At 41.6% G+C, this 11,028-nt stretch overlaps 1 protein-coding gene across 1 annotated transcript; it reads left to right on the top strand.

Annotated features, from left to right (window-relative positions):
- The first annotated feature begins 3,013 nt into the window (after window positions 1–3,013).
- Window positions 3,014–10,808, top strand: LOC121360443 (cell surface glycoprotein CD200 receptor 1-B-like). The gene is given in 7 exon segments (XM_041480279.1): window positions 3,014–3,270; window positions 5,298–5,379; window positions 6,069–6,410; window positions 7,238–7,486; window positions 8,521–8,616; window positions 9,427–9,473; window positions 10,692–10,808. Coding segments are annotated over 6 exon segments (912 nt in total). The 5' UTR covers window positions 3,014–3,270; window positions 5,298–5,318.
- Window positions 10,809–11,028: the final 220 nt, after the last annotated feature.

Raw genomic sequence — 11,028 nt, 5'->3', positions numbered from 1 at the left:
ATATATAAATAAGTAAAATACATATCTTGTTCTATGTGGTGACTCCAATGAGGGCAGAGAATGCAGCTCCTTGAAGAAGCTGGAGAAGCTGTCTCCCAGCTGATGGGGGCTCCTGGGTCTTCGTGCAGGATCTCACAGCTGTCCATGGAATGGGGAAGCTGTAGATTTCAGAGAAAATGATGTTCCCTGAAGTGTGAAGGGGAAGGAGCAATGAAGAGCTGAAGGAGAGAGGTCAGGTAAGTCCCTGCTTAGCACTGCCTAAACCGTGGTTAGCGGTGCTAGGCAGGACAGACTGACAGGTGACGAAGGACTACGTGGTGTTTTATTTCTGCTGTACACCAGGTCTTCTGCTATTTCTGTTCTTTTTAAAGCAGGAATTACTTGAGGTTTAAAGCAGGAATTACTATGTGCAGTTTGGGATGTGTGGTGCAATTCCATCATGTTTGGCTGTGGAGTGGGAGGCCAGAGTCTGACTGAAAGATGGGGAGGAAACCATCATCTGGGGAGCCTGGGATACATCCTGATGCTTACTAAAGGAGCTATACACCAGTCTATAATCCATCTCCTCTCTGTTCATCTCTGTATACTTGTATGGAAGACTTCTCCTCTGGCTATCCACAGCCCTGAAAGCAGTAATTACACTTGTGGGTTGCTAATTCCCAGGTTATTTTTCTGGGAAATCAGCAGCAAAAAGCAGTAGGCCCACAAGGGGCAGGAGTTAAAGCAGTTAAGACCATGAATATGTGTGGTAGGTAGATTTGTCTGCTGCAGTGCTGGGACTGAGCAAGAAGCTTAATGACCTGCAAGTGATAAGGGGAATCTCTAGGGCCAGGAGTAGAAGTTGCTGAGCATGGCCCTGCTGGCCCAGTGCAATCAGCTACAGTTAAAAAAGAGAAAAGAGATATGTTTCCTTGATCTCTGCAAATTGTGACATAATTGCCTCTGGATATTTTAACATGGAAGTGTCAGGTTTTACAGGCTTCATTATCAGCAGGGCTTTCCCCCATCTGTTTGCTGACACTGGTGAGAGCCACAGATGGTTTATACCTGGGAAAGTCAAGGTCTTAGGTACAAGAACTGGGGGTTTTTTTCTGCATAAAATGAAAAATATTAAGCAAATGTCTTCTCTCTTTCTGGAAGGAAGAGAATGAGCTACTAGGGGTGGTAGTAGCTTTTCATTCTTTCTTTGCTCTTTCTGCCCCTTCCCAACACTGGATTACTCCCTGAGGGACTGGCTGCAAGGCAGCTACAGGTGTGAGGAATATGCCTTGGCTTGTGCAATAGCTTCATGGGACTAAGCTATTTTCCAGATGAGCTAGTGACAAAAAGGTAAATATATCTGAGAAGAGGGGAGATGCCCAACTGCTTTCTGGAATTACAGCTACTATGTATGACAAACTTTTTTCCCCTGGGGAAAAATCCCAACTTTGTAACGTTGGTATTACTCTAAATACTGCTATCTTGATGAATTCAATAGATGGCACAAATCTCTGTCTTGCTGTGGAGGAAATTTCAAAACTATTTACCTTTAGGTGTATTTACCTAAACACTGTAATTTTACAGTTGTTTTGTATAACTTGCTTGTGATTGTTTTGTGAGCTCATTCTATTAGGCTAATCCTCTCTTTCAGGGAGCCATCCACCCTCTATTTCCCATTTTGCAGAGAAAGCTTTGTAGTTTGGAACTGAATGAAACTAGCTCACAAACTGGATGGACTAAATTTCAAATCATCTCTAGCTTCAAATGATGCCAGCAACTGTGAGACAAACAGGGAGTCTGAGAAGAAAATGCACTATGGAGGTTCTGATCCATCAGTCCCTGACAGAGCTAAGAGTCCTCTGCTGTGCTAGTACAGGAATTCAGAGGTCAGTTTTCAGGGTCAGGGTATCTTTAAGAGAATAGAAATACCAGGAGGCTCTGAAGTCAAGGCAGAGGTGCATTACCCAGCAGCATTGTCAGGGGCCAGCCACAGATGGCTAAGGAAGATGGCTAAGAACAGAGAAAGAACACAGCCTCTCCTCTTGCCCCAGAGCTTTCCAGTTTCAGCTTTGGGAGTATCTACCTGCTGGCCCTTTTGATATGTTTTGTCTTCCACACAGGGCATTCAAAGTCTTGCTATATTTTGTTGCTTTATTTTCAGTGGAGGGATTTGAGGAAGTCCCAGGAGAGGACCATTGGTAGGGAGAAACGGGATCAGAAGAGCCTGACCTGTGGATGTTGAAAACACAGCATAACCAGCATCTCTCACTTCAGAAAAGTGCAGGCTTTTGAGTTGGGTGCTGTGTGGTCTTGCTGATGAGGCAGAAACATCAAATACTACCTAGAAGATGCTGCGGCTGCTCTGACTGCCAAAATTGTGGGTTTGGATTTTAAACAACGTAGCCTTGATTTGCAGAGCAGTTACCTTATCCTTATAAGAGAGTTGATCCAGATGTGTGCCACTGCTTTCTCTTCTTGCCAGCCCTTCCTTACCCAAAGACACACACCTTACAGAGAACAGAGACCCTTCTAAGGCAGGGTCTTTTGTAACCTTTACAATGTGCTTTCACTTCAAAACAGAACCCTATTTTGCTGAGTTAAACATGGGAATGGCTCTGTGACATCCTGGTTATCCTTTAAAAATTTGTGGTGACAACTGATGGATACCTGACCTTTCCCTTTTTCAGGTTGTGTTAGCAAATCTATAAATCATGTTGGACATTGCCTGATTTTAGGTTGGTGCTTTGCATAGCTCAAGGCTTGTGGCTGGTGTGTGATGTGTAACAACAGGCAGCTGAGGTTGTGACTTGTTCATCGTGTCACAAAGCAGTTTGTTTCTCTCAGTTTAACTCTGCCACATCCTCTTCAGGGCAGTGTACCACCACAGGGTTTTTTTGACTCATCTCTCTCATGAGGGGAGGGGGGTGGAGGCTTTGTCTGTAAGAAAAATCAGTTGCGTGTTAAGATCTCAGAAGCAGCAACGAAAAGAAACTCATGAACCATACAGCCGAACGCAGGGATGGAGTCTCCTGAACTGAGATAGTTCCCACTTTGCCGTTATATCTGGGCCCTTGGTGAGGACAGAGAAGGAGGGGAGCTCCAGGTACATCCCTGGTGTGCAGGAGCTGCCTTGGAATCGGCCCTCAGGACTGGGATCCCGTGGGAGCGCTGCCAGTGCTGAGGTCTCCCTGCTCACCCCAGAAGGAGAATCGGAGCACCAGAGCGCGCTGGAACTGCTGCTGCTCCCCTCCCAGGCTCGGGGGTGAGGAGGGCTCCTCTTGAGCCTGCCAAGTGAGTGGATCTCCCCCAGCCTCCGCTCTCCTTGGGATGAATCCGAGCGGGAAGAGTGGCACACGTATCGCGCGGTCTTGTGCCAGCCACCGCCACCGAGGCTGAGTAAAAAATTTAATTTATTTTAATGCAGCTGTTGAGGCATTTTAATTCCATCAAAGGCAATAACACAAGGCGAGCCACCGAGTATTCGTTTGCTACTTTTAAATGGGTTTGATTCATCTCTGCTTGGTTGTTCCTTTATGGATTTTGAGAGTTCCTTCTCGCTCAGAGGCACAACTGTTCAAGGGCTGTGAATTTTAAAAATTGCAGATTAAATTCTGCATTTCACACATGAATATTTAAACAGTCATATACGCTCTTCTTTCTGTAAGGTCCCATTTTTAATCATTAATGCCTGTTCTTTTGAGCAAATAAACCGCATATATGAAATTTGAATGCATTTAAAAAAAAAGATAGTTCTCTGGGACAAGTTCCAATATGACAATATTCTGTTATGAATATTTATGGACCCATCAAAATTGGTGAATACTGAATTTGCTACAGAAATTGTGGAAGGTTTGTTCTTTCTTTTACTTTCCTTTTGAAAGAGACTGAGAAATTCTTTGCAAATTGGGTCAAGTTCAGTACATAAGTTTGGTCAAAAATGTATATTTTAAATTTTTTTTTGTTAAAAAAATTAATTTTTAAAGATTCAAACTGTTTTGATTGAAAGCAACTTTTGCATGCATAATGTATCCAAATTGCAAAGAAAAAAAAATCCCAAAACTTCTGACAGCGCTGAATAAAATAAAACAAAACAAAATATTTCCTTTAAGGCAAAAGATTTTATGTGAATGAAAGTGAAATTTGAGATGTTTTTAATGTAAGAATTACATTGCTTGTTACACATTAGTAGCAGAATATCGATCAATGTGGTTGTTATTGGCATTTTTACCAGGTGGTAATGAAAGGTTTTCATCCAGATGCATCACAATTCTCTGTTACACTTGTGAGTAAAACAATTCTTTGAGGAAAACAATTCTGTTGAGGGTGGTGAGGCACTGGAACAGAAAAGTTGTGGATGCCCCATCCCTGGAAGTGTTCAGGGTCAGGCTGGATGGGGCTCTGAGCAACCTGGTCTGGTGGAAGTGCCCATGGCAGAGGGTTGGAACTGGGAGATTTTTAAGGTCCCTTCCAACCCAAACCACTCTGTGATTCAGTGACTTGAACATGCACTTGTATCGTGCTCTGTTAAGCAGAACACCATCCTTGCATTTGGCTCGTGCCTGTGGCAGCGTTTGTTCTTCCTGTGCCACACGTGTGGCAGTGTTGTGGCTTCTCTCCTCTACACCAGCCATCCTCTCGTGGTTTGTTTCACATTTAAAATGAAATCTTTGACTTGGGAATGAAAACATCATCGTGTCAGGATTTCCCATGGGATGGGAGCACAGTTTTCCAATCATCTCTAGCTGTGGGTGCCTGATTCAGAAAGTAAATTATTAAAGAGATAGAATTGGCAGCATTTATAAGACATGGTTTGTTAAAAGGCTTAGATAGTTGTAGAATAGCAGGAGTTGCTAGATCCCTTTTTAGTTCACCCTGCCTATGAAAGCAGGAAACAAACTCATGAGGTTTTGATCCCTTGCAACAGGAGGGCTGCTCTTTTTTGTTCTGCTCCAAAAGGGCAGTTACTCTTCAAGAAATTAAAAGCATGCAAAGGCTAGGAAGAATTTCTTTGCCAAATAGTGGATGAAGTCTAGATTCCGAGTGGTGCCAGATATCTAGGATTTTGAAAAATTGTTTGTAAACAGTAGCTTGTCTTGTTTTTTATTTTGTATTTTTTTTGTCTTTATTTTTGTAATTTTTTGTTTTACAACCTGGTTTTTGCTTTACTTTCTTCAGTGTAAGAGTGGCACTTGACATGGGGTCTTGTTTATAACTCCTGCTTTCTAAGGAAACAGGGGGTTTACTACATGTTCTCTTTGAAGGGATAAGAGCAACCATTTGTGACTACATGCCATTTTCTTTGCCTTCATTTTCTGCAGTGCTGATTCCTGCTGCTAAAGATGGCTCAGAAATGGGCAGTTCTGGCTGTGCTCCTTTTCTTGCCAATCAATCTGGTTGAAGGTAAGTGAGAAAGATCCAAAACTGCATGTAGCACTCTTGGGTACTCTGTATTTCCAACTTGCCAGAACATTGAAACTTCATAGTACACCAGAGCAAATTTTGCCTATTGTTTTGTGGGAATGGAAAGAATGTCACCTTGGCTGGCAAAATAATCGAGTGCCTTGCAGAGTGGCACAGAGTGATAAATCTGACAGGAATCCAAAACTGGTCATCTAAAGACACACCTGTTCAGCTGGGACAATGGCAGGAGAGCTATGATTTCTGGAATGTCTCTTACCAAACTTCTTCTCCAAGTGATGTTGGTTTTACCATGCCACACATGTGTGTTCCACAGCTATCCCAGGTTTTACTAGCACTTGAAGGAAGGCACCTAATTCAGGAACACAATAAATTTTTAAAAGTAGCTTCCTTCCCCTTAAGAGTGATTTTTGCCCTCCCCATCAATTTTTCAAAGCCTATATTAAAGTGATAGAAATTTGTTGCCTAAAGTAAAGGTGGGGGGGCTTGCAGCTTGTCAGCATCACTGCCCACAGCAAAAAGGCACCATCTCCACTGCATTTCCAAATTTCAGGAAGATGAGTCTGGAAGATGAATAATAATATGTACCTCAAGGCTTCCAGTACAGTCAGGAAGTATATTTTTAAGGGCGAGGAAGCCAAGAGTTTCCTGTGCTTTTACAATGGTTGTAGCACCTTTTTAATGTCTTTTATCATCTTATGCAGCTCACAACACGGTGAGTGTAGAGGTTGGCCATGAAGCTGTGCTGGATTGCCCCAACATCTCCAAGGTGCCTTTGCTGCTGGTGACGTGGAAGGGGAATTGCAGAAGTTGCTGCTGGTTGTCCTATAGAGGGGATCACAGTAAGACAAGCAGGCTGAACTGCAGTGAGAGGATCACGTGGAAATATTCACCTGTCAGTGACCCTGCGCTTCGTATTTACCCCGTGAGCCTCGGGGACGAGGGAATTTACACCTGTGAATTTGCCAACAGGGAAGGAAATTTTAACTTTTCCTCTTCTCTGACTGTGATAGGTAAGACTGCATCACTAAAATAAAAATTGAATTAGTCTATTTGCAACATAGGCAGGAACAAAAGGATATTAGGAAGCATAATGAATACGTCAAATCACCTTTTTCATATAGTCAGGTAAATTATATCTAGGTTTCCATAAAAAAGGGGAAGATTTTTTGTTTTTTGGCTATATTAGTTAAGCCATCTCAATATAACAAAAAAGAAATTAATTTTGCAACTCTGTAATTGCTATTTGTTTTCATTAGTTTGTTTTGGATTTGGGTTTTGGAGTATTTTTTGTTCTTCCCTGCAGAATCGTGCCTTTCTGATAAATGTTTAGGTGTTGTGTGAGCCTTTCCCTGTTTTGCCAAATGCAGAATATGAGTTGTTGGACTTCAAGCAGCATAGTTTTGCCTAATTCCTCTTTTATTTCCCTGCTACCTGATTTTTGATTCTACATATCCAAACTCCCAAATATTGTGCCTGAAGCTTCAGCAATCTGCCTTTTCATCAGTCAAGCTCTAAATCTTTATTGAATTCACCCCTCTCTGTCATCCCATCTCCTATTAATCTGTCATCACCTTTTGGCAAACAGGAGGAAGCAGTACTTTAGATGCAGCCAGCTAGTTTTTGAGGTGTCCACCTTGGACTTTTTGATGTATTGTTTTTCCTTTAAGATGTGCTAATATTTCAAATTATTTTAAAATCTCACGAATTGGTCATACAATCTAAAAAACACCACCTGTTTGTCAGTTTCTCAGTTGGTGATTTTATATTAAAAATTGAAATAGAAATATAAAATATGAATAGAAATAATGGTTGTGGCCTTTTAAAATTTCTTCTGCAGTCCCTCCTACGGTGACTCTGACCCATGACAAGAGCAGGGTGGCTGTGTGCCAGGCATCTGCAGGAAAGCCAGCTGCTGACATCTCCTGGATCCCTGCAAGCAATCACAGCTCCGAGGAAGAATTCCATCACCCCAATGGAACAGTGACCAGAGTGAGCTACTTTGGCTGGGCCGACAGCTCATTTCCCTCTGTCACCTGCCTGGTCACCCACGCAGCCATGAACCAGACTCTGGTCATGGATCTGAGATGTAAATAATGTTATTTTGTGGTTGCTTTTCATCATGTCTTGGACTCCTCTCTGCTGTTCTGTGCAGCTCTTCCCACTAAATGCCAGGGCTCTGGAACTAGGTTAGCGTGGTTATAAGGTGAAGTGTAGTGCATGTTGAGAGGTAAATTAATGATTTTGAAACCAAATGCTTTGTGGCACTGTATGGAGAAGCTTTCAGTGTATTTGTCATTCAATTCCTGTCCTGTTTTACAAGAATTCCTTATTCTGCTTTCAGTGGGTTCACTTTGGCTGGCTGCCAGGTGCTCTCCAAGCTGCTCTATTGCTCCCTCCTCTTCAACAAGACAGGGAAAAAATACAATGGCCAGCTCGTGGGTCAAGGGGAGGACAGGGAGAGATCATTCACCAATTACTGTCACAGACAAAAGACACTTGAGAGAAAGTTATTTCTTGCCACTCAAATCAGAGAGGATAGAGAGAAATAAGAAAGAATCTAAAAGCACCTTCCCCACAACATTTTGTCCAGCTTTTCCATAGTAGTGATGGTCTGGAGAAAATTTCCTTGGAGCATGCCTGTCTGTGACTCGCAAGTGTTCCAAAGGTAGTAAAGGCTAAAATTCAGCTTCTCTGTCTGTGATGGACCTGTTGGAAGTCTATCGCAGTAGGATTTGTAAGAACAGCTTAAGAAGTGCTCATACCACCAAAATATCTCCACTAGTAGAGGCATAAAGAACAGAAATCAGCATAAACCACTCATTAATAACAACATTTTGCAGGGATGGCTGCTCAGTTGTTCAGGGCTAGGAGTACTTGAAGAAAATGAGAATGTAAAGGCAGATGAGTTGAAAATGAAAATGTGTTTGTGCACACAAATGACTGGGAGTATGAGGCAGCTTCTTATTGCTGATGGGCATCCAGACATCTCATCTGTTTCTCTCTGCTTTGTTTGGAATCAGAGGATTAGCTTTTTCTTCCAGATAAGGTAGGCAGTTATGTCACAAATTCATGGATACTGACATCTAGCTGTGTAACTTGCTCTCTTTTCTCATTGCTCAGACACCTCCCACAGGCTTCTCTACATCCTGACAGGAGCAGCTGCAGGTGTCCTTGCTGTCACTGGTGTGACTTTATCCTTGATTTTCAGGCGCAGAGGTGAGTCCTTTGAATCTGAAATATATTACAATCCCATTGCTGACTATGTGCAGGTATAGGGACATGCACTTTATTGCTGAGACTGAGGTGGGAGGCAAGAGTTGAGGAAGATGTTCATATATGCACAGTCCTTTTGGAGAAATCAAAATGAAATAAGGGGTAGCAATTTAAAGTAAGTCTGGAGTTTTGAAAGAGCCACAGGTATCGCGGTGCTAATGCATTACAGACATGTCAGGGGTTCATTCAGGATGAAAAGGGTTCTTTCTGAGAATAGGGCAGGCTTTGAGTTTTTAGAATTATTTTGTTTGTTCTGCATTTACTGGCACAAAGTTCTATACTAAAGAATTACAGTTAATAAACTAATGACTAAACACAAACTATCTTTGTTTCCATGAGCAGGGATAAGTTTTCCCTTGAGCAAATGTAAGAATAAGCCAAATGTACATACTCTGATATCTTTCATATAGATATGAAAGATATCAGAGTATATCTGATATATAGCTGGGCATATTAGATAGCTGATTTGTTTAAATTCTCATACTCAATGCAAAACACAGCTACTAAGAAGAAAATCAACTCCACCCCAGTAGAAACCAGGGCACCCAGCATGACCAAAAGTTTCAACAAAGGGAAAAATAAAACAAGAGCATGTTAAAGAGCAGGATGTAAAAAAATAAGAACATATGAGGGTAACTGTATTTTGAAGAAAATCTTTCAAGAGCTGGGGGCAGCTAGAGGAGAATCCCAGCTATAACAGCTGTGTACCCTGCACCTTCAAACCACTCAAACTTCTTGACATTCTCCTTTCAGCTTGCAGGTTACGTAAACGGGCACAGGGCCCAGCAGAACACTTTACAGTAAGTGGCTTTGTGTGTGTGTGCTTTGCAGGTTTTGGTGCATTCTTCACTAAAACTTGTAATTTCTTTGCAATTCTCTACTCTGACATACTCCCATACTGTGAGCACTTGGAGGGGGGATGAGGAACACATCATCTGTGAGAATGTCTGTTGTTTGGGTGGCCCTATCTTCATGTATAATCAGAGTATTTGAGCAATTGTTTAAGCACTGGATAGAGAGTGGTGTGGTGCATTTCCTGTCTACAAGTCACATTTACAATGCTGAATTTTAACTCTCCAAAAACGTAATATTTTCATATTTCTGCTTCACAGAGTAGTTTTTACTCAGATGTTTTATTTAAGAATGTGTATTCTTAATGGCAGAAGCCTGCCTGATTATTGATTGGATGGAACTAGATGTGCCTTTTACAATGAGGGGAAAAAGGTCCACTTTGTTTTGCTGCATTGGAGACAAACACAGCTATGAAACTTTTATTTTTATGTGGCAGTTCATATACTTGTAAGCCAGGAAACACCAGGGATAAATCTGCCACCACAACTTTTACTCACTCTCTAATTCCAGTGTATTGTGATATATTTAACAAAATGAAAATGTGCTGCTTTTCCTCAGGGCTTTTGCCTCACTTAAAGCACATGGAAAGACCAATTATTTCCTATTTTGTTTTCTGCTCATGATTTAATTAATGGTTGTGTGCCTTGTTTGTTGCAAACCAGTCAGAGTGCTCTGAAGTTAGAATGATTCATTTCCTGATATGCTCTTGTGTGGCATTCAGGACAATTTCATTGATGGGAGGGGAAGTTGCAGAGATCAAAGGCTTCCAGTGATTTTAGGTGCCTAAATTGGATTGTTTGTGGTCTGTCTGTTTTGTTTTCAGAGAAGCTAGCATTGTTCATCTATTTTGCTGTAGATACCAACATTTCAAAATTGGTTTTTGAAAAGACAATATTAAGAAAAAAGCAATATTAAGAAAAAAATTTCAGAGGCTGTCCTGTTGAGGCTTTGTGAAGACTGTTCTTGCATTTGTCTGCCAGCTCATGTTTCAGTCTCTGTGCTGTACCCTTTTGCTCAGAGAAAATCACTTCACATTTCTTTTGCAACAGTGATGTTACCCACCAGTTCTCTTCTGCTCTTTGCTTTTAGTTTGGGATCTATAGGAATGACAATCCCATGAATTCCACAATGTAATACAGTGGTACATGTTTTTCTTCCTGTTGCAGACTAGAGCCTGGAAGTTCCCACCTTCACGTGCAACAAGAGCAGCAGTCAAACCTCCTGACTTTCCAGAGAGCATCTATATGAATTACAGCCCAAGATCTATTTATGTGTGCTTATAAGAGTGCAGGCACAAGTAGCCAGCTCGGCTACTAATGATGCTCAGCTACTCAAACGTGTACATCAACTCTTAAGCCTCAGACCTTACCCCCAAAAATCTTTGTCTTTCCTCACCTGATGATGGTGGGGTAGAAAGGCCTGTTTTACTAAGTTTTTTTTCTCTTTCTCTAAATATCAGTACAGCTCTAGAGAAAGTTGGAAATTTTAAAAATTGGATTAGGG

This window comes from Pyrgilauda ruficollis, unplaced genomic scaffold (assembly GCF_017590135.1).
Source record: "Pyrgilauda ruficollis isolate IOZ18807 unplaced genomic scaffold, ASM1759013v1 scaffold50, whole genome shotgun sequence".
Classification (NCBI taxonomy): Eukaryota; Metazoa; Chordata; class Aves; order Passeriformes; family Passeridae; genus Pyrgilauda; species Pyrgilauda ruficollis.
The sequence above is the reverse complement of the archived record's forward strand: the minus strand, read 5'-3'. Positions and strand labels throughout refer to the sequence as shown.